The 24530-nt window shown below is 40.9% G+C and overlaps 1 protein-coding gene across 4 annotated transcripts in view; it reads left to right on the top strand.

Moving 5' to 3' along the window:
• Positions 1–349: 349 nt before the first annotated feature.
• The window catches only part of eya4 (EYA transcriptional coactivator and phosphatase 4), a 31038-nt gene continuing 6857 nt past the window's right edge, over positions 350–24530 (top strand). For 2 of the 4 annotated variants that reach the window (XM_061704689.1, XM_061704688.1), the window contains exons 1-15: positions 6525–6575; positions 8757–8881; positions 13656–13733; positions 15470–15536; positions 16372–16511; positions 16593–16736; positions 16834–16916; positions 18172–18349; positions 19623–19759; positions 19886–19969; positions 21848–21937; positions 23122–23180; positions 23486–23646; positions 23856–23970; positions 24040–24161. In XM_061704689.1, coding sequence (XP_061560673.1) covers positions 8761–8881; positions 13656–13733; positions 15470–15536; positions 16372–16511; positions 16593–16736; positions 16834–16916; positions 18172–18349; positions 19623–19759; positions 19886–19969; positions 21848–21937; positions 23122–23180; positions 23486–23646; positions 23856–23970; positions 24040–24161 — 1579 coding nt within the window. In that variant the 5' untranslated portion in view covers positions 6525–6575; positions 8757–8760. Of the gene's footprint in view, positions 659–6524; positions 6576–8756; positions 8882–12361; positions 12446–13655; positions 13734–15469; positions 15537–16371; positions 16512–16592; positions 16737–16833; positions 16917–18171; positions 18350–19622; positions 19760–19885; positions 19970–21847; positions 21938–23121; positions 23181–23485; positions 23647–23855; positions 23971–24039; positions 24162–24530 lie in introns of those variants that run through there. The other 2 variants (XM_061704691.1, XM_061704690.1) reach the window with 2 other exon arrangements.

The following is a 24530-nucleotide window of genomic DNA, read 5'->3' on the forward strand; positions in this document are numbered from 1 at the left end:
TTTTACATGCTTGGTGATTTTTGTCTGTAATCATTCAAACTTATCAGGCTTGTTAACAACACTCTTCTCTGTGCTGTGTCCAATTTACAAGACATTTATTTTCACTCTACAGAGACTAAAACATTCAAGTGAAGTTTCTTCACCTCTCGGTGCTTTAACTGAATAAAAGAGAGTTGACCGGCTAAAAATGTGAATTGAGTGACAGCTGAGAGAGCGAGTGCGAGGAGGAGGAGCGATGAAGGAGGGAGAATGAGAGAGGAGGAAGAGGAGGAGGAGGAGGAGGGAGGAAGGCTGAGTGAAACGTTCCCCATTAGTGCACTTGAGGAAGACAGCAGCTGCGCATGGATGGACTGCTTCGGAGGACGTGGAGTCAAAAGCGTCTCTTTAACGCTCTTTTTTCCTTTTTATTGAGAGCTTGGAAACTTTTTAGGACTTTTTGAGAAAAGCTCGGCCTTAAAGATGAAAGGAGGGAATTGATGCCTGTTTGTGGCACATAGCGAGACACAGACGAACGTGGCACCTGCGGGACGATAAACGCACTTTTAATTGGACCGAGTGTGTGCGTTTGTGTGTGTGTGTGTAAGCTGACTGGTGGATGACATCGCTGTTTAATGTGCAGAAGTGCACAACTGCAAAGTGACCTGACTGCACTCTTGAGGTAAGCCGCTCGCCTGTATAGTAAACTAACGTCTTCTGTGTACAGAACATGTCGATATTAGGCAATATGTGAAATAGTTGAGTATGTTAGTACAGAATTGATCATCTTGGGCCTTATGTTAAAAAAGGGTTTGCACAAAGTTAGATTCTTAGGAGGAGATGACTGGGTTATCAGGACATATTGTTAGATTATTCTTAGCAAATTTCCTATAGTGATTCATGAGAATATTTGTGTTGGATCTCATTGCATTGTGCAGGTCAGTGAGTGTTCATTGTTAACAATATTAAATAGTATTTTATTATTATAGGACTGATGTAGTCTGTGTGTGTGTGTGTGTGTGCCATGTACATTGTCAAAATAAAAAAGTACAACCATTTAAAGGTGACATGACATTACTTTGAGTTCCTAAAGGCATAGCTGCGGTTATTTGTCCTTTTAATTATCCGAAAGTGCGCGTGTGTATGTATATTTTTCGTGATTTGTCTGTTTCAAACCCTTATCAAAAGTACAGCAATATTCCATTCCCAAAATCCATCTAATTTGGCCTCACTTCTTCCCGATTGCGCTTTAAATTCTTTAACATGTCACGTAAATTCAAACATAACAAGCAAGTTCATTTCCCACACACACAAACAAATATCATTCAACACTGACAGCAGCACTAACTAATTGGGTGTAATTCCCTGAAATAAATGCCACTTTTTAATTTAGTGCTAATTACCGGGAGTTTTATTGTTGTTGTTGTTCCTTCCCCTGAGGGATTCCACACAGCATCAGGCGCGCTTGTGTTCACGGGCAGCTCACCCGGCCGTCGGGTTCAAAGGTCGACCCCTTTTTTTTCCCGAAAGTGGCTCAGGCGACACAGATGGCTCCTTCAGGCCTGGTGGCCCCCTGAAGGAGGCCGACTCTATTAGATAACGGAAAGAGGGATTTCGTGTTATCATATGACACTTTGTATTCCTTTTCTACTGATCGAGAAACACGGCGGCATCAGCATTTTTATTGTAGTACCATTCATCCATTTTCTATAGCACTTGTCCTCATTAGAGTCGAGAAGTGGGGTACACCCTGGACTGGTCGCTCACAGCGCACATACAGACAGACAAGCATTCACACTCACTCACACCTCTGGACGATTGAGAGTCTTAAATGAACCGAACGGATGTTTTTGGAACGCGGGAGGAAAAACCCGTCAGCACAGAGAAGAACATCCCACAAAGGAAGTTGAGATTCAAACTCTGAAGCTCCGAATTGGGAGGCAGCCATGCTAAACACTAACCTACTCTGTTGCCCCATTTTTGCTAGCTTTTTTTAATTTAAGTAAAGACCAAAAATGTCTATCGTATTTTCCGAGTTATGCAGTGGACAAATGACTGTAAATTCAGCTATCTTAAAATAGTAAGAGCTTAGATTTATATAGCGCTTACAAGGGACCCAAGGATGCTTTCTTTTACTTACTTTTTAACCCTCAGTTTTACTTACAAAATCTTTCCTCAATGCTGCTCTTTGTTTTTGTTTGTACTTCGTTGTGTGTACGGCACCGTAAATACAATTATGTGTGAATTTTGCTGCTGTGACAATTTAATCTCACTGAGTATGAAAAAAATATAACAACACACAACCCTAACCTGACAAAATACACTGAAACGTCTCCGGGGGAAATAAGTATACGGATATATTTTATGTGTACAAAGTGCTTTAAGCTTAGTCAACTGGCTGTATACGTATACAGTATAACAACAAGGTGGAAAATGAACAGTCATTTATTTGCTACTATAAATGTTACTGTAGCATAATTAGACCATTTAATACTTCTTCAATCTTCTGTTTTTTTCCTCCTTGCTTATATTGTCGATATCTATGTATCTATAAATGCTTATTCATCATGAAATGTGTAATATACATATGTACATCTATGTATATATATATATATGCGTACATAGGTATACCGGTATAATATACTCATGTTTCATTGTGTTTAATTATTATTGTCTTCGTCGTTGGGACCTCTTCGCTATTTGGTTACACATGATTCTATCTCTACTGCCTAATAGTGAGGCATCCATTTTAAAGGGTACCAAATATGGTTCCGGTCGGAGAGGGATTTACTTTAACAACATGTATTATTGCATTAAACGACAGGAGAATTACTAAGTGTTTGCTAAGAAAGATGTTTGTATGTTCCGTATATAGAATTAAATCTAACAGTGAATGTCTGAGGGATGTTGTCACTGAGGCCAAAGTGTACGCGCACAATGAACGATAAGCTTTGTCGGGGATCAAAGTGTGCTTGTGGTGTCCTGGGATTGTGTCGAGACAGAAACAGCCAGGATTGTCTGTTCCCCCTCGTGCGTGTGCATGTGTGTGCGTGCACGCTTTCTCACGGCCGCGCTCTCGCCAACGCCGTGACTGACAGCCTTGTTAAATTTCAGCAAAGCATGAAACGCGACATGAAAGTGCGTGTAAAGTGATCCATGCGAGGTCCCCAACCACCCGCCCCCCACCCCCCGTCTTAAACAGCTAAGTGCCACTTCTTATTGGACTCTCTGCGTGGAATCTCTAATCAGAACCATGTCACCCAAATAATAACAGCCACACACGCACACGCCCACACACAAAAAAATTGGGAATTTCAGGCGTGTGATAAATAGCTCTCAGGATGTCCTAAATAAGATGAACAGTTTGAAGTTGGAATAGTTTGACATGGTAAAGAAAAATGGAAGAAGGTAAAATTTTCTATGAACATTTGGGAATTTTGAGAATAGGATGTTCTTGTTCCCAAGATGCATACGCTGGCTCAGTCAAGAAATGAGGGCGGACATAAATATGTAAAATATCTCAGAATTTGATCAAATGTTTCCAAGATGTACTGAATGTGACACACAGTTTGAAATGTGGAAGATGGAGCTGTATATGTAAAATGTCTCTGAATTTGGGAATGTTGTCATGGAAAATGAGCAATAATGGGGGTAAAATGGGAATTTTGTCATGAAAAATGTGGAATAATTCAAATGTGGACATTTTGTCCTGAATGAGCTAAACAGTTTCCATTTGGAATGGGAAAGATGACTTAGTGGATTGTGGTTCAATCCTCGGCCGCGCCTGTGTGGAGTTTGCATGTTCTCCCCGTGCCTGCGTGGGTTTTCTCCGGGCACTCCGGTTTCCTCCCACATCCCAAAAACATGCATTAATTGGAGACTCTAAATTGCCCGTAGGCATGACTGTGAGCGCGAATGGTTGTTTGTTCCTATGTGCCCTGCGATTGACTGGCAACCAGTTCAGGGTGTACCCCGCCTCCTGCCCGATGACAGCTGGGATAGGCTCCAGCACGCCCGCGACCCTAGTGAGGAAAAGCGGCTCAGAAAATGGATGGATGGAGGGAATTCCTAACGTCCTGAATATTGTGAATCCAGTCAGTTTTGAGTGGTTCAAATCGGCTGAGAAATGTGTTAGCAGTAGGATATAAAACAAAAAAAAGTGGGCAGAATAAATAATAAATATTTTGTGGTTGCAGAATAATGCGTGCATATTCTTGAGAATTCACACAATTAGGCTCGGAATTTTAATATGCTTACAAAATGCATTTACTCACACTTTTTCATTTCTGTGACACTGAACTTGTTGCAGTTAGCAGACACCAGAGCTAACGTTACCGTCGACCATTCTACTACAAGCAAGACTAACTTGCCACATACCTTGGTTGGTCCCGACAACAATTTTGTGCAGGTGAAGCAGAGTTAAGGCTGGATTACACTGATCTGAAACGTTTTTTGAAACTCGTGTCCAAAAATAGAGATGTGCGTCTATGGCAATGTTTTTAGCATTAGCATCCCTAGCGCATGGACAGCGAAAATGCCTTTCTTGATTTGGTTTGACAGTCCGCGAGTTTAAAATCGCATTACCTACACCGACAGGCTTCGAGTAGGACAGCAATCGAGAAACATAGCCTATTGTGTCAAGTATTTGCATTCTATTAAAATACAATGAATTAATTACCCCACCACAAATTAAAATATTTAATGTGCATCCAATGCTAGGCTTGTCTTATTTAAGTATATGAATAATGGACAGACAGAGAAAATACCTAGTGACCTATTGAATTTAATGACATTACAGTGGACCCGCGCAAATTTGCGGTGTGGCATTTGCAAATTCACCTATTCGTGGATTGTTTTGGGGCTGAACCTATTGCCCGTTGTTGGCTGAAACCCCTCTGTATTTGCAGGTTTTTTGACCCAAGGCTCTGCTTGCAATTTTTTTTTCATGGCAATTATAAGAAATGACAGTATTTGTGAATTTTGGTTATTCGTGGTCAGGCTCGAATATCTGCGTCTAATGTGTTTCATTTTATGGAATTGTGCTATTTAATTTGTTTTTATATTTATTCTTTTATTTACTCAGTTGTATATGCACAATTTAGAAAACCCTCCCAGAGTCCTTGTCAGCTCCACAACGTGGGGAGATGTTCAAAAAGGGGCTAAAAACTTTTGTATTTAAAAATTCTCATCTTTTTTAAATCTCCATTCTTAACCTTGCTATTCTGATTTTGTCGACCTGTACCTCCTCCGGCTGTTTGTTGTCATTTCTGAATGCTTTTAATATTGTTTTTTAAACTTTTGTAGAACTTTGATATTTCTTTGAAACACAAAGATAGAAGACACAAATAAAACTTATGAATGAACTATTTATCATGCTTCCCACCAGTTCCGTAATGTGGACTGAAATGAATGTTGCACGTTCAAAAGATGTTTTTGACGGCTATTTAAAAAAGAAAATACTAAAAAAGTGGATGACTAATGACAAAATGTGGGTGAGGTCAAAGCCGACGACCTGCTTTCTAAATAGGTGCTTGGCCAGGCAGTTTCTTCACGCTGACCATGACTGCGCTCATTTGCAAATGTCTTGAACACACGCCGCCTATGTCGATTTGTGCATGCGTGTCTCCACGTGTGTGTCCAGTACGCGTGGCCTACACCTCAGCAGCGTGTTGACACAGTGATTAGAGGGCAGCTGGTACACATTGCCTGTGGCTCCTCCCCCCATTTACTGTCCTAATTAGTTCCTGTTCCAAATAAGAGGGAGGAATTTTAATAGAGACCCGCTGTGGCAGCCGCGCGCACAATTGTGCGTACACACTCGGCCTGTGTGCATTTTTGAAATTATTTTTTTTTTTTTAACATTCATAGAGTATACACGCGTTGATTGACACGTCTCGTTATAGTGTCGGCTGCCTAAGAGAGGTGAAAGAGAGGCCCCCGCTCCTTGTGACCTAACGCGACCCCGTCGTTCCCTTTCAACCCTTAAAGAGGAGAGTAAGGGACTCGAAGCGGGCATGGTGTCGGGTCAAGGGTGAACAAGAGAAAGATAATGTCTAAACTTGGAGGCCACTTAAAGCCTCTGTCAATTTTGGGTTATTTATGTAGAATACTGTATATATCTGTATATTATACAGCTGGGTGGGGGGCGGGGTCAAAGGTAAGTATGCACTTTCAATACGTTTTTTATTTACAGGTACGAGGTACTTTGAATGATGACAAATAATTTGGTGAAAGTGGAAGGAAGGATGACAGAAAAGAGGTTTTAAGCAAAGGAAGGAAGTCTACAAAAAAGGGGGATCTGAGGGAAGAGATGAAGAAAGGAAGGAGGTCAGAAAGGAAAGAAGAAGAAAGCAGGTCTGAAGTGGAAGGAAGAAAGGAAGGAATGTGATCAGGAAGGCAAAAGATGCCAGGGAAAAAAAACAAAATTTAATCAAATGAAAAAAAAATGTGCATATAAATTTTTGGCCCATACTCCAAGCAATATAATTTCAAATGATTTTGTTCTTTAATGTTGAATAACTGAATCTTTCTGCTCTGGGTCATCTGCAGGTGAAGAAATCAAACAGTGATTCTCATGTTCCAGACCCTTCAGACAGCAGGTAAATAAACATTAAGGCGACAGTATGTACAAACACATGGAGAAAAACAAAAATGCAGTTGTGTCTGTAGTTTAATTATTTCCATGCCCCCACTCGTAACTCAGAACACTCGTATCTCATATCATCTTTCCCCATTGAAATTAATGGAAATGCCGTTAATCCGTTCCAGCCTCCCAAAACACATCAGTTTTCTAATGACAATAATAGCACTCTATAATATTGTACTTTATAAAAACATGCAGTAATGACATATTCAAACAAAATGTAAAGAATTCAACAGTTTTTGTCACACTTTATGCTTCAATTAAATGGGCATTGTGCTGCTCCCTCTGATGTGCACGCCTTGGCCACCAGGGGCAGTATAATACATCCATCCATTTTCTGTACCGCTAATCCTCACTAGGGTCTCGGGCTTGCTGGAGCCTATCCCACCTATCTTTGGGCGAGAGGCGGGGTACACCCTGAACTGTTCGCAAGCCAATCAGCGGGCACATATAAACAAACAACAATTCACACTCACATTCACACCTATGGGCAATTTAGAGTCTTCAGTCAACCTACCATGCATGTTTTTGGGATGTGAGAGGAAACCGGAGTGCCCGGAGAAAACGCACGCAGGCAGGGGGAGAACATGCAAACTCCACACAGGCGGGACCGGGATTTGAACCCCGGCCCTCAGAACTCTGAGGCAGATATGCTAACGAGTTTCCACTGTGCCGCATCAAAATAATACAGACATATGAATATATATAGACTCTTAATTTGTTGCTGAGGATAAAGAATATATGCCTGTGAGTATATATTTTGTGTCTACACAGAAACTTCTCCGTTTGTGTTCAAATATCCATTACTTAAGGGTTATAACGCATAGATGCTGTCTCCGGTGTTTTTCATTGTCTGTTCGCGTTAAGCTAGCAGAAGGCAATAAACTTCCAATTGGAGTGGCATTAACCAACTTGAGGCCTCTTTTTCAAGAATTGTTCACTATGCCAAAATGCTGCTTTTTGTGAAGTGAGTTGAGTTCACTGCCACCATACAGCGGTCATATCTCAAAATTTGGCCCGCAAGTCAAAGCAAAAAAATAAATAATAATAATAATCGTCCCCCATATCTCAAACTACTTCTAAGTCAGGTCACCTGTATCTCAAGGCACCACTGTATTTATTCAAGACAGATTGAGAAATACAGAACCACACATCTTTTGAAGAAAGTGAATGAATCTCACTATACTCACCATAAAGACCTCAGTGTGTGCTGTGGTAAGGGTGGGATGCATGCACGTTCTTTTGACATTAATCCTTGTGGTCCATTTTCCACATCCACGCGGGTAAATATCAAGTAATGCGTCTCAATACACACTCTTAATGTGAATAGCAGAGAAGAAGAGTTTATGAAACACCAACTGCTGCCATCACAAAAAAGAAGGTAAGTATGAATAAAAGTCATTTCCTTCTGTTGAAAGACAGAGGGGGGGGGGGGGGGGGGGGAGTACTTTTCGACCCATTAGAAACAACTGGTTCAGAACACTGATTAGTTCTAAGATGTACTATTTGGATACGATACAAGAGAAAAAAAATGTAGTGAGTGAAAGCCAAGTTAAGAATGTTTAACTTTCTCAAGCCAAGCCAAGTCTCGTCTGGTGCGAGTGAAATGTTTAAAGCTGTCAGTCTGACTTGCGGGTTTGTCAACCGGGCCTGGAAAGCAAGGGACGGGACAGGCAGGGTTGGACACGCCTTCTTGAACCGCGACACACGTGCGCGTTTGTTTGAATTCTCCCACCATCCTGCCATCTCTTCTGGCTTTGATGTGCTGCAAAAAAGTGTGACCAGCCCGCCTGCAGGCGACGTGACTCACTACACACACACACACACACACACACGCACGCACAGCTAGCTGTTCAGACCCACTACACGCACTTGAGTCAACATTCCGCCATGGCACACATGTGGTTGTGGGTTTTGCGGCAGCATGTAAAGTGAAAGTCATCAGCAAGTGTTTCATGTTTTTTCTCCTACTCCTTTGTGTTTATTTACAACCCACATGAGCTGCTGCCATGGTAACCATCCAGAATAAACAAAAATGTACGACAAAAGGGTTTACAGACACATGCAAAATGGAGTGCATCCATAAGTGCAGTTCTTCACTTCCACTTCTCTCCTTCTCACTTTCGAACCCCTACAGGTCTATGGAAATGCAGGACCTAGCCAGTCCTCATAATCGTGTGGGCGGCGGAGATTCCAGTGGCTCCAAGCTGGACAAGAACAACCTCGGCAGCCCCTCCACAGTCACCGCCAATGGAACAGGAGGTGAGCGGCCCTGTTATTGTGACAGTAGATTGACCAACCTAAAAGCTAAAAAAAAAAAAAAACACTGCTTCTATGGCATGTCATGTCTTCGTGATGACATGCCGTAGAACGACCAACAAACCTATGAAAAGGTTTGTTGGTCGTTTGGTCCAATGGTTCTCAACTTCAGGGGGTACTTGGTTTATGACGGAGTTGTGTTCCTACGGCGGCAACGGCAGGCAATTTTGACATTCATATCGTGATAAACTAAAGATCTGTGGACTAAGTAGCAAGCCTTGTGAAACACCACCAGTTTTCTGTAATTGTGACATTAATGTCAAGCACAGGTGTCAAACTTAAAGCCGGCACATAATTTTTTAACCCTAACCCTAAAGCAAATTATGCTAAAATATGTGCAAAAATGATCTACATTGCTATAGACGCACATCTCTATAAGCATTGTATGCTTTTTTTTTTTTTTTACCAAACCCCTTTGTAATTTAACTTGAACAATAGTTCAAAAACCTTTTTCCTTGACATGTCATTTAAAAACTAGTAATTCAGCAATTTATTGTGTACAGTGCACCCCTGCTATTTGCGAGGGTTGGAGACCGAGCCCGACTGCGAATAGCGAAATATATGAATCAGTGACACACCTTATAATTGCCATGGGGAAAAAAATTAGTTTTAAAAATTATATTAAATACTTTTATGAAAAAAATGCGAATAAGCACAGTTTTCCATGAATAACGGGGGTTAGGTCCCCACCCCACAAAAAAAAAAGGAACTTTGCAAATGCCGAACCACAAATACGCAGGGGTCCACTGTATTGTTTTTTTTTTTTTTTTTTTTTTTTACTTCTTTCAACATTTTGAAAATTGGAGATGTCACACTAGCAGGACAGTGTGTAGTGGTTAGTGCATCTGCATCCCAGTCAGGATATTCTGGGTTCAAATCACAGCCTGTATGCCATGTGCACGTTCTCCCCAAGCGTCTGTGGGTTTTCTGCATGTACTTCAGCTTCTTGCTTCTTGGGCTAATTAAAGACTATAAAATTCCCTAAAGGTGAAAATGTGAGAATGAATGGTCCGTGACCTACTTCCGATCTCGCAGTAATTGGTAAATCAGTATCCCGTTAGCTTCCTGCTCCATGCATAAAAGTGGTAAAGTGAACGTATAGAAAAACTTGGGCGGGTTTCTGCTTGAAAAATTAATAAATATGTGAGTGATACTTTTACGCTCCATAAAACGGTGGGTGGCTCAAATGACCATTGCTGTATGCCTCGCTGCACCGGCTTGATTCTCTATAATTGCAAAATTAACCATCCTAAAAGTATCCCTCACATTGCATTTACAAATTCTTCAGGTTTTTCTGTCCATTCATTTTGAATGGAGCAGGAAGCAGGCCCCAAACTAAGTTGCCAATCACTGGCGAGATCGGAAGTACGTCACAGACCTGATGCACATAGTTCATAGAATTATGGCTTGATGAAAATACATTTTAGCAATGAAATGGAAAATAAAAAGCAGGGACAACTGCTGCGCTGTTGCCAGAGTTTTAGGGCCCATCGTTTTACTCTTGATGACCACTTTTATACTCATTTTTTTACGACTGTCTCATGCTTCTCTGCTTAGCAGCAAAGGATGTGATTGAAACAATAGAACTTTATGAAATCCATTGCAAAGTCATCAGTCAGAGAATTTTTTTGCCGTTCCCTTGACGTGCCAACAACACTGGCACAAGCAGTCAAGTGTAAATACACACTGAGGCACTTTTGCCGCTAACCACTTGGCAGCGTGCGCGGATGAAACGCTCCAAAATCCCATTGGAAACTATTTCTTCAACAAGAGCATTAACACGTCACGTCCGTCAACGCCTCAGCTCTTTCAGACCACCGTATTCTCCTCTTTTAGGCCCCCTCTTCCCTCTCTTCTTCTCAGCGCTGACCTTAGCATCCTACGGTGACACATTTTAATCATTTGGCGATGAGCTCACAGGTAGCGGGGCCGAAGCCGAACTGAGGCGAGACGGCAAGCCTGCGGCCAAAACAAACAACATCGCTTGCATTCCTCTCACCTGACGTCAGACGGATTTGGCCTGCTGGGTGGGAAATTGGATTGGGGGGGGGGGGGGGGGGGGGGGGGGGCCGCAACCCGTAACATCTATGCTGATTTCTGTTAGTTTAGCATTATATGTAGTGAACTTTCGATAAATGAAATTACTTGGTTTGGTTGAACATTTTGGTATTTAAATGTACAATGTTTTATGTGCCAGTCTTACAATAAACTTTAACTGGGAGTGACAAATACACAGCTTGAACATTTTGCCTCTTATTTGGAGAACTGTGCAACCAAGTCTTTAATTTCCTCAGTTTTTTTTTTTTTTTTTTAATAATGTCTCTGTATATTGAGAATTTTACCTTTCGCAGCTGGGTCCGGAATGTATCCACCATGATAGATTGGGGCTCACAGTACATTTACGCAACGATATCCAACTTGAGCTGCTTTCATTTATGCATATGTTATGCACAGTAAAACTGGATAGAAACACAAATATACATTTTAAAATAGGTTGCAGAGACTAGAGATGAGGGAAATATTGAAAAAAATAATTCTATTTATGGGAATTATTTTGATTTGCTGCTCAGTTTACCCTCCTGTTGTGTCAGTTTCTTACCAACAAGATTGGTCAATGTGACGTACGTTGAATCATTGAAAAATATAATAACACAATGCAAATTTGAATTGTACTTTTTAAATATATTTTTGAAACCGTAAAGTACAAAAATAAGGCAAGTTGAAGAAGTTTAATCAAATCTCTTTTGATATACAGTACATATTTTCTAGATTTTCCAAAAGGTCAATTTGACCCACAACAAACAATCATTTTAATTAAAAATAAATTAGTCTCCTAAAATAAACAACAACTATTCTCATAAATTCATCAATAAAATGTACAAATTTGAGTCTTTCCAAACTAATCAAAGCAGCTAATCTTCCAGTGTAAAGTTAAAAAAAAAAGATAAAATATCAGTCCCATTACAACATTTGCAGGGCAGACAATCCTTTCTTGCAAATGGGGGCATGAAAAAAACAAAAAAACATATGAATACCTTTAACCCATAATTTTGCTTTTTAGTAACCGTAATTTTCCATACACACGTATGACAAGTCGGAGTATTTTTATCTAACATCTTTACCCGATGTGCTAAAGTTCTAAGTAAGTGTATGTTTTGACCTTAATGTGGATGCCATAGTATTGGAATTGTTGGCTTTGAAATGCTTATCTTCTACCTTCATAGTTTAGTCTTTATTTGATGCTAAGCTAACTGTATTTATTCATCTAACAATGGAAAAAAACACTTAAGTGTCATAGACCCTGCTGTCGAAAGCCTTTATTCCAAAATGTCCACCTGCTGTAAAACAAATGGGTTGCTTATAAGGCATCAGTTGGCAGCCGTCATTCTTGTCCTCACCGTCTTCCCACCTTGCATCTCGTAGGTGAAAACATGACCGTTCTAAACACGGCTGATTGGCTGCTGGGCTGCAGCAGCCCGCCCCCAGCGCCAACCTCCAAGGACTATGGTACAGAGGTGCATGTGTGTGAATTGACCGCAGCCCTTACTATGCCTATTTATACTGTACAGTATAGACTGTACTTTTAAGGCTAACGCCGTGTGTCTATTTGCACTGAATTGGCTCGGATTGCTGTTGAGTTTGCTGGGAAGTGTTTTTTTTTGGCTTTCTGTTGACTGTAATACTGATTTGTTTTTTGGAATGAAACATTGGCACAGTTCTCATGCCTTAGGACAGTGGTGGGGAAACTGCAGCCTGCCGTGTTAATTCTAAAATAAATAAATAAATAAATAAATGAAAACGGTCAGAATGAATAATTATAATCTGCTTTTAATTGCTACATTAGATTTTTTTTTTTCATAATTTTGCCTTCCAATTTGGAGGACTGATAGGAAAAAGATTTCCTCACCACTGATGTAATACTTTCAAATTTCTGTTCATCAACAGTGGTACCTTGAATTACGTATGCCCCAATTTACAAGTCATCATTCGTTCAATTTTTTGCTTTGTGTTGCAAGTGAAGTGGAAAGATTAATGGAGCAATTAAGGTACTGTAATGGCCTCACATGTGGGCATGGAGAGCTACAATCCCAGATGCACTTTCAGTTGTTTATTGAAGAAACAGTCAAACAATAACATACAAAATGAGAACACTCGTAAGGAGCTGATGTAGGCCACAACACACGCCCACACACTCACATGCAGACTAGCTGGCCAACCTGACTGCATATACGTAAGAAAGGCTGTTTTTTTTCAGCGGGTTGGAACAGATCAATGGCATTTAAATCTGTTTTAATGGCGAAAATTTATTTGAGCTGATAAGTTGAGTTAGGAGTAATCGTGGAACATATGAAACTCAAGTCAAGATAGTAAGTCAAGATACCACTTTACTCCATTTCATGGTCAAGTAAATCATCCACAACTCTTTGAGGGAACTTTGCAAATGACATTTTATGCACAGACTTTTAAAAGCCACGTTTCCACCAAGTGGTCTACTAGAGTCGATCGGCATTGTGGTTTGGAAGTTACTATGGTACATTTTGACAAAACCCCCAAAGAATGGCAGCAGTACAGTATACAAAATGAATTGATTAGCATTGCTTGGTGGAAACGGGGAGAAAACTATTCTATACTGTATGTGCATGGGTTTCTGTTTGTTTGTGTTCCTCTATACTAGCCTCACATGACACCTAAATTTCTAACATATTTATTTTTTAAGTGAAAACAGAGCCGATGAACAACAGTGATGCAGTGACCACGACAGGCGACGCAGTACTGGACTCGTACGCCGGCTCAGGTAACACACACATACAATTTTTTTCGAAGGTTTGAGGAACTTACCACAAAGTGGAGGTGTCAACTGGCACACGCACAAACAGCGTCATCAATTTGAGCCGAGCGGTGGCCTCGCTGAAAGCTTTAATCCCGCAAAGCGTTGGCTCGGCTTGGATGACGTTGCTGCAGTGCTGGCAAAAGAATGCAGACATTTTATCACTTGGACACACACAAACACACACACAATCTAGTGTGACATCTCAATGACAACAAAAATTTTTTACTTGGAGGCCACGAAGGAAGACCAATATAGCCTTATTGTTTTTCTATTACATAGTACATAGCTAGTATATACTATACACAGAGCGGATTAGTAGTATACTATAATGCTGTATATGATACAGTATAATGAGACCAGTTTTCAATCATATTCTAATGTATAGAGAGAATAATTTTGGATTTCTATACATCTTAATGTGACTGTCGTGCAAGGGGTGGGCAAACTGTGGCCCACGGGTCACATACAGCACACTGTGCTCTTTAATCCAGCCCTCAGAGCATTAATGTAGCAATTCATTAATACTTAATTTTTTTAATCATTTATCTCATTATCAAATTTGTTGATTGATTATTTTAAAGGACCCATATTTTGACTATTTAGACCTTCATAGAGTGACCTCTAAGTTAGTATAAAAGTATCAATTTAATTTAAAGAAAAACCATGGTTTTGTCAAACGAGAGTCCAGAAAAGCCCCCTGTGACAGCTACTTCTGTTTGAGCCCAGTTTTGTATCCGCTTTGTCCATATTTGGCTAAGATCGCCCCCTTTCCTCTGATTCGTTGCCTCCTTGTAGAAGACCCACTTGTGAGAGCACGTCTGTTACGTTGACAGTGCTGGCTCGGGAGTGGAGAGGTCGAAGGAGATCTTCACGAGTGAAAAAGATAAGCTTGAGAAATTCGAATGACCTGAATTCAGGCCTCTCGGCAGAAAAATGTCCATAACGCAGCAATGTGTGGACGATTTTAATTCATATATCACGTTTACTGAGGCCCCGTAGGGCCAATCTATCCATCCATCCATTTTATATACCGCTTATCCTCACTAGGGTCGCAGGCATGCTGGAGCGTATCCCAGGTATCTTCGGGCGAGAGGCGGGGTAGACCCAGTGAATAACGTCCCAAATAAATATGCAATATACGGAATACTAAAATATTTGTGAAATTAACCATTAGTGACAATAAACCATCAGATGCAGTTTTAAAGAGGCAAAATCAGCCATCACAGTTTGTCTCAGGTTTGATAAATCGCATTGCGCATGCTAAATTCATCTTTTTACATACAAGGTTTTAATGGATAATTCCATATTCCAAAGTGATTGTTTTGGCTACAGTGCATCAAATCTAATAATATTTATTACTATTATTATTATTAGGGATGGGTGAGTACCGATACCGGCCTTATTTCAATGGATCAGGTACTCGTGAGGGCTGCCGATACCAGCCACTGATACTTAAGGCAAAAAAAAATCTGACATTAAGTCGTTGCTACACTATTGCGGTTTGACACATTGGCGCATTATCATGTGCGTCCGAACAAAAGAGAGGTCTCTGTTCACAATTACCCGTCATTGTGTTAATTGAAAGGTTTTGTATAAAAAAATATTAGTAGTGTGGGTACTCGGTATTAGTGAGAACTGAAAAGTCAATAATCGTACTAGTCTTGGTCTGAACATCGCTAATGATGGTTATTTGTTTGCAGTCATTACTAGCAGTGGCTACAGTCCTCGCTCAGCGCACCAGTACTCTCCTCCCCTCTACCCGTCTAAGTAAGTAGCCTCTTGTCTGAAAACCTTCACCATCATTTCACCATGACGTCATACTTACTTCCGGGTGAAAAAGCTTTCTCCGATGGCACCACTAGTGAACAAACGGTTCTGTGCCCTTTGACCAAGGCAGCGATTGAGCCCCATTGTCTACCGCTGTAGTATGAATGTGTGAGGTGTCAGTCAAAAAGGATATTACGTGAGATCAATTGCTTGAAAGGGAGGTGGAACAGAATTTATATATAATTTAGTTTGTTGTATTTAATTAGGTTAATTAAAAAATAGATGTGGTAGAAATTCACATATAGTATACATGATTATTAAGAGACTGGCTAATTAATTGGATTTTCTGTTGCTCGGATTAATGGGACGTGTGCTCTTGAGCTGACGTTAGCGAGCTAGCCATTATGTTTTTTTTAAATGACTTGAAAACAACCAAAACCAAACATTTTATACATAACTGTGAGAAAATGCTTTCCACAAACCCAATGACTTGTGAGAAAATGTTTGGTTTCCAGTCTTTCCCTTTTGAAGCGGCTACTATGCTTACAGGCATTCTTGCGATCTTCTCTGTACAACTGTTTACAACATTCACAGTTATCCCCCGCCCCCACAGATTCCGGTGGATTCATTTAGATTTTTTTGAAGGGGGGAAAAAAAACCAAATTAAAATACAAACATATATTTGATGTCTATCTGGAGGCGCAACCCCAAATATAACCATATATATTATCATTTTAGTTCAGGTCTACAACTTTTCTGCCACCCGGAAGTATCTTGGCGATTATTGTTGACAAACACATGAAATCATCTATTGTTGGTTAATTTCCTTCTTCAGGCCGTACCCTCACATCCTGTCCACGCCGCCCGCCCCGTCCATGCCAGCGTACGCGGGCCAGCCGCAGTTCAGCAGCATGCAGCAGTCCACCGTCTACACGTACTCTCAAACGGGACAGGCTTATGGACTGTCTGGCTATGGTAACAAGAGACACACAATGATTTCACCATGGAGTAAAATGACAGAATTGCATCTTGTCTTTTATTTGTTTTTTACATTAGACCTGGGTGTGATGCTGCCAGGCATCAAGACAGAGAGTGGTTTGTCCCAAAGTCAGTCTCCTCTCCAAACAGGGCTCAGCTACAGCCCCGGCTTCACCACGCCCCAGCCCGGCCAGACGGCCTACTCGCCCTACCAGATGCCAGGTCGCTACCTAAAAAAAAAAAAAAAAAAAAAAAAAACTCAGACAAGGGCTTCCTCTGTTTTTTTTCCCCCTTAGTGTCTTTTGGGTTCTCCTTCCAGGTTCAAGTTTTACCCCTTCCTCAGGCCTCTATGCCACCAACAACTCAGTGTCCAGTCCCGCCAACTACACTGCAACTCAGCAGGTACCGCCAACCTAATTACAGTGGTACCTTGACTTACGAGTGCCCCAACTTATGAGTTACAATCATTGCATCGTTGCAAACCAAAAGTTTAGTTATGAGCGAGTTTTAGATATGCAACACCTCGAGTGAAGAGGGGGAGAAAATGGAGCAATCAAGGTACTGTAAAGCCCGCACATGTGGGCCAGGAAAGCCACAGTTGCAGATGCACAGACTTTTATTGTATGACACAAAAAGGCAAACATACTAATACAAAATGAAAACACACACAAGGAGCTGCTGTAGGCCACAATTCACACCCAGACGTTCATACTGAAATAATCGGCCAACTTGCTTTTATACTAGAACACCAATAATTTTGACATGTAGAGTGGACCTAGTATTGAGATTTGTGGAACACTACCAGTTTTCTATTGAATGGCAGTAATTATGACATATATGTAGGTTATGATGTAAAAAATCTGTGGGCCTACTATTGAGCCTTGTGGAACACTACCAGTATCTAGCAGAGATTTTTCTTTCTCTGCTTTTCCAAAATTTTTGTCAAAAGTTTAAAACCACGGCCATAGCGGAAATACAGAGGCAAACAATTTAGTATTCTTTAGCTTAACTTTTTTAGCAGGTCTTTGTCTCTTAACTCTGTCCAATCATCATCACCATGGTGACATAACAGTACAGAGAGCCTTAGAGCAAATAAAAATGAAAGGAAACAAAGCAATTGTTCCCTACTTCTGCTTTAAACATACATTTAAAAATCCTAAATATGAACTTTCCCACACAACCTTCCTTGGCAGTTGTCAGCATCGAAGCAGATGTTACGTGAACGGATCCAAGCAATGTCATTGGGACGAGCTAAAGCTTTGTTTTTCCTCAAAGGCACATTTGCAATAGCAGTTAAAACAAAAAAAAAGTATTTTTACAGACGAGGAAATCAAATAATACAGTGACTTTACAATAGGGACACACAGACTTTGTTGGGAATATGTGGCCATGTCTGTTGGATGGATTGTATCTTTGGCAAGAAAAGGGCTTCAAATGGGGGTTTTAAAGTGTGTGTTTGTGTGGCACGCTCTAGTTTACAAAACCTCAAAGATTTAGAGGGAGGACTCGTAAAAGCGCCTTCTTCCCTGGGTCAGTAAAAACCATCAAAATCAGGCTTTTGGAAGTCCAAATGAAGGGAACACGAGATAACAGCGAGGGGAACACTATCTTGTAAAAAAGACACACAACATTCCTTGTGATCTTGTTCTCTCTGCAGGAATATCCCTCGTATACAAACTTTGGCCAAAACCAATACGCCCAGTATTATTCCGCCTCCCCGTACGGGACGTATATGACCCCCAGCAGCATTGAGGGCAACGGCACCACCGTCGCCGCCTACCAGTTGCAGGACCCTACGCCTGGAATGACGGGCCAGGCAGCAGAACTTCACCCAGGTGCGTGGTTCCGTGGTCTGGTTTCCTTCCATTTTATGTGACGCTTAAACAAGGGGTGAGCAAACGTTTGTGCTCAAGGGCCGTTTGATTTTTAAAAAGGAGAGGTCATTCGTAGATGAGATTTAAAAAAAAAAAAAAAAAAAAAAAAAAAAAGTGTTAAAATGTCAAAGTAAAATGGTTTACTTTAATAATGAAATAATTAATTCTCATTTGTCATTGGATTATGTATAATTATTTAATTTAGTGAACATGCAGTGGCATAAATGGTCGCTTAAAAAACAACAAGACACGATATAGCAAAGATGCGATACAGTATAGCCCGGTGTTCATAAAGGTCAAGAACTTGAGAGGAAGGCTTTACAAATAGTCGCTCTCAGCCAGAAACCCCGTATGTCCGACTATTTCACAAATTTATACTATTGGTCTGTCCCCACGTCATCAGTTATTTTTATGCATTATTAACCACCTTAAGTGTTGAAAATATCTTGAGAACAAATCTATTAACTCTCTTGAATGTTTACAGTATCTGTCAAAGAAGTGTTGTAAAACTCCAACCTCACTCAGCAGTAGACGCGCGGCATTGTCGCCTCAAGTTTGAAAGTCTGGATGTTTTTTTTAGACAATAACGAGTGAAAATAGTTTGGTTAGATTCATTGGAGTAAGTCTGTTTTGTTAAAAATGGATAGCTGTAATGCTTCGGCGCAGAAGGAAGCGTCAGGTATAAAGGTGCAGTTTGTGTGCAGATTCATTTACGCCTATTACACTGCTTAATCATCTTATTGTTGATTTATTGCATCACTCATGCTCTTAGACCTTTGAAAAAGAGTTTGGGGAAGACGTTTTGAGAAGTATCAAAGGCTTTTTGTTTGGAGGTGCTGATGGTGGGGGGGGGGGGGGGGGGGTTCTTCTGTGTGTCCCAATACCTTTGCCCATCTAGTACACGTGCAGACCTGCTTTTTTTCCCCTCGCTGTAGTTTATCTTGGCTGAGCTTATGGTAAAAGAGCTTATCGTTGCACTCTCACTCATTCTCTTCTTGTGCCTTTCCACCCCCCTCATTTCCCCCACTCTGATTGAGACATAACAATATGAGAGGCCAAGCTCGGTCGGGTTCGAGTTACCGCAGTGTGGTGGGAAGCATCTGGCCTTTGCTGGATGTGTGGGCACGCATGCAAATATACTGTACAGTAGATTTGGACAGTATCTTAAAAAATAAAGAAAGAAAGAAAAAAAATAAATGCGCCATTGTCTGACTTGTTTGTTTGCAACCTGAAGGGGACTTTGACACGGTGCAGAGGCCTTCCACACCCATCAAGGACCTGGATGAGCGAGCGTGCAGGAGCGGTGGATCTAAGTCGCGGGGCAGGAGCCGTAAGAACAACCCCTCGCCTCCGCCAGACAGCGACCTGGAGGTAATGTAGTAGTGACCTTAACCATCACTTACCTGCTTTTATACGGCCACCATTTCCTTTAATCCACCGCCAGATGAAGTGTATTTTTAAAATTGTTTTATGTTTATATTCCCTTTGTTTTTGTAGAGGGTTTTTGTGTGGGATCTGGACGAGACCATCATCGTCTTCCATTCTCTGCTCACAGGCTCCTACTCACAGAAATACGGCAAGGTAAGACACTCAACCTTCCAACATTTCTTGACTCACATCGAGTAATAGTAAGCCACCCCCTAATACCACAATTGCAATTATAGAAACCATCAGCAATATAACAGCACACAACTGTGCTACGAGCATCTGGTGCAGTACAGAATCGATATTCGTCTAATATGACAAAAACAAACTTTTCAATAAAACACATCACCCTCACTCGAGATATTTCATGTGCACAGATCGTTACAGACTTGTTTTGCTAGACGAACAGTTTGCTGACATGCTGACATCATCGAGGGGCAGTGATGTGACCCTGTGAGGACGAATTTGAAATCTGATTGGTTAAAGAAACAGTCCCATTGGTAATACAACAGAGTTGTATGTGCCAGCACTACTGTGATGGCCCTGGGCAGATCAGATTGATATGGCAACACAAAGGGGTTGAAATCTGATTGGACAGGGGAAAAAAATCTAACGTCCTAATGTACTGGAAGCCGTGCATCCAAGAGAAATGCTACGAAATGAAGAGAATAGACTGTTGAGATAAATGAATATGGCAAATATTAAAATTTAGGTTATACCACTTAAGTGTGGATGCAGAACTTGTATCGGATCTTTGTGTGTTTCCTTTAAAGAAATGCTCAATACCAAAGGACGATAAGACAAGTCGAGTCTTGGCTCAAGAGTGAAGAACACTGCGCGTTCTGCCTCGCTTGTAAACAAACGAACAAACGGGTCGCATGATGTCATCACTACAACACGTCCTGATAAGTCGACTTATCGTCTCCCAGTTGGGAGCTGGCCAGAAATTTGCACGAATGTGCCTGAATGTATGCCTTAAAATAAGAGCATTGCGCCCCCCAAACCCCCACTTGTATGAGATATAGTGGCAGCTGTGTCTGTTCACACCTCTCCCAAAATAGTGTTTACGCTGTTGGCATAGCAACCACAGGACCCGAGTTGCCTCTCTCACACAGGCCGCTAGGATGCATTGGCTCAGTATAACGTTTCCCTTTTTATAAGGACAAATAGAGAGGAGTGCAACTCTCATACTGTGTCGTAAAGTTTCTGTCCACCCTGTCATTATGGGATAACTGCCTTAAGAAACTCTGATGTTTTCAGTGACATCACGACCAGCATTTTCTCTTTCTTCAATGGAGGCTTGAAACAGTGGTTAGAAGGAATATTCATACTTATCTTCCATAATTTTCATCATATTATCTGTAGTCAGGTGTCACGCTTAACATGTCCACTCCGTCATAGTGAAATATCAATTAATATGAAAACCTTTTCAGAAATTTGAAATATATTTGCTAAACAGTACACAGTCCGCTTGCGAACTGAATCCTTTTAAGTGAAGGTCCACCATGTGCTCATTAAATGCCATTTGAGCCTAACTGCGAGGTGCAAGCGAGCTTCAGATTGCAGGAGCGAATGCCACAACATCCGCCCAGCATCCCACGTCTTGCTCACAATTTGAGATCTCTTGTCATGTGGCAAAAATATTTTAGGATTAGCTGGTCTCAGCATTCGTACCCATTCAATCCTCAAAGGGGATGAAGACATACTAGAACACATAATGGAGCATTCCCTCGCTTTTTATCTCACTTTCTCACACTTGGGAATGCCCAACCTCTCTCTATCTCTAGCCCACTTTCACTCTACCGTCTGTTGGCTTGCTTCTATTCTGGTGCACTGACAGCCTCCACCCCCCCTCTGACCTATCGCGCGTGATGGTTTTTGCAGCTGAGTCTCACACACACATAGCAAGCCAAAGGGAATGTTGATGGGACAGAACAAGTGCAACCTGTCTGTCATCGTCTGTGGTGATGAGCGCGTGTCTCTAAATCTTTTTTTGAACCAAATATTAAAAACTGTTATTTTGTCCCCGCTGAGGACCCTCCTATGGCGGTCACGCTGGGCCTGAGGATGGAGGAGATGATCTTCAACTTGGCCGACTCGCACTTATTCTTCAATGACTTGGAGGTGAGGCGCTAAAGTACACTTGTAAACTGGTTTTGGTTCGGACAAATTGTTGAGTTTAACGTGACAATGAGCAACAGCCACAGGCTGCAACAAAGCCACTACTTCCACCAAGTGGGGAAATGTGAAACTACACTCATCATGCGGGAATTTTAAGACCTACAAATGTGTAATGCATTTACACCACACTATAGATGGATTATACGCTAGTGAAGGTTTAAGATTAAAGTTAAGGTAAAGAGTTAGTCCAAGAGATTGTAGTTCTACAGCATACACTCATCTGTTATTTTTATTCACAACGCGTAATACCTGTACTTACCATTTCAATGTAATTTTATAGTTTAGTCTGTTTTTGATCTAAATTATTGTGTTGGAGTTGTCTGGTTTTGCAATCATATGACATCAAAGACCTCTTTGAAAGACGTTCTCAATAACTAGGATTTTTTTTCCCAAAAGAATTTGCCTCTTAATTAACTTACAATAGCCCAAATAAAAAAATATTAGCGTTGCCCTGGAACCATAAATAAATACAAACTAATTTTACTCAATTTACAAAAAAAGGAAGTTGTCTGGTTTTGCGTTTGAACTCTTCAATTGTTCAATGTGTCTGTATGGTGTTCCCTAACAAGCAGCTGAACCACAAAATGGGTGGTGTTTTTTTTTACTTCCAAGGACACACACTTCTATGCCTCCCTGTGACTCTTCCAGTCTCTCTGTAACTTTGTTGCAAACTGCGATAGATGCTGATGCTCTGAGCTCGAGTATTGACTGAAAATGTAATAAAGTTGTAATTTTTCAATAAGTATTTTTCAGAGAAAATTGTTAGAATCTTAAAAGGATCAGTCTTATTTTGGGTGGGGGAGGGTTGGGTATTATGAGAAAATAATATATAAATAAAAACATGTAATTTCAATATTAGAGTATTGTTTTGCTAATATGGTAATATTTGTCAGAACTTTTGAAATCTATTTTTGTTAGTAATATTATTTTCAGAAATAAATGTGTAATATTACAATAATTAAGTTGTTATAATAAGTTTTTTGTTTTTTTTTAACTTGGAATCTTAAAGAATAGTCTTTAAGGGAAAAAAATCATCTGTGTATGGGAATTTTGAAATGGAGTAATTGTTTTTTTTTTTACTGCTCTTTAACTGTGATGAAATACTATTGTGTCATGTGTGTTTGCAGGAGTGTGATCAGGTACATATTGATGACGTATCATCTGATGACAACGGGCAGGACTTAAGGTGAGAATAAACTCCTATTGGTATCAATATTATTGCAGTCTATTGGCATATAATAATAATAATAATAATAATGTCAAAATTATGAAATGTGCACATTTTAACTAGTTGAAATTCACTAACCCCGGGACCCTAGTGAGGATAAGTGGTATAGAAAATGGATGGATGGAAATTCACTAACATGAGTCAATTTAATGTAAAAGCCGATTGTAAGCTGTTCTAGTTAAGACTAATTCAACATAATGTTTTTTGTTCCAGTGGAGCCAGTCTTTCATTGAAATAAAACATGTCATTATTATTATCAACAGTACTTACAGTTTTGCAACTGATGGCTTCCATGCAGCTGCGACCAGCGCCAATCTGTGTCTCGCCACGGGCGTCCGCGGCGGCGTCGATTGGATGAGGAAGCTGGCCTTCCGCTACAGACGTGTCAAAGAGTTGTATAGCACTTACAAAAACAATGTGGGGGGTAAGACCAGCAGACAGATTTGTACTAAGGGGAGCAAGGGGACGCCTATGTTGAGCATTTATTATGGACGCAACATTAAACTTACCCTACAGCAGAGATTCACTGTATATAGACTCAAATATAAAAACATCTTTATGAACCTTTTTTTTGTTTACATTACCCGCCCACGTGATTCCTCGATGTCCTAATGCGTCCACGTCATGTCGCAGGTCTGCTGGGTCCCGCTAAGAGAGACGCCTGGCTGCAGCTGCGAGCCGAGGTGGAGGCGCTGACCGACTCCTGGCTCACTCACGCCCTCAAGTCGTTGTCCATCATCAGCTCCAGGTACCACCTCCTGCACGCTGCTCTGGAATTGTGAGCGTTACAGTACTGAAATGTGCTGTGGTCCCACAGGAGTAACTGCGTCAATGTGCTGGTGACCACGACGCAGCTCATACCGGCACTGGCTAAAATTCTCCTCTATAGTCTCGGCTCCGTGTTCCCCATCGAGAACATCTATAGTGCGACAAAAATAGGTAAGACGCCTGAACAGTATGCAACTCAACTGGAGGTTGGACAGCGATGGCAGCTGGAGACGAACTGTGGTCGCTATGGTAACAGCATCACAACCTATTATACAGAGGAAAATATTCAAGTTGTTTGCACTTTTAAACATTACTCTTAAACCGTCCAAACTCACTTAAAAAGATAACACCAAGGTAGTAAAAAAAACCAGTCTAAACTCGGGTGAGACATTTGCTGATTTAAGACATGTACAGACACATGCACAGTAACACCTGTATCTTAACTGGATATTAGATGGGATATTGGTCACTATGGTAACAACTTGAGGAAATAATGAAAAGCAACACTTGGCGATAAAACTGTACAGCCAGTCCAAACTC

The sequence above is a fragment of the Phycodurus eques genome, chromosome 18, assembly GCF_024500275.1.
Source record: "Phycodurus eques isolate BA_2022a chromosome 18, UOR_Pequ_1.1, whole genome shotgun sequence".
NCBI lineage: Eukaryota > Metazoa > Chordata > Actinopteri > Syngnathiformes > Syngnathidae > Phycodurus > Phycodurus eques.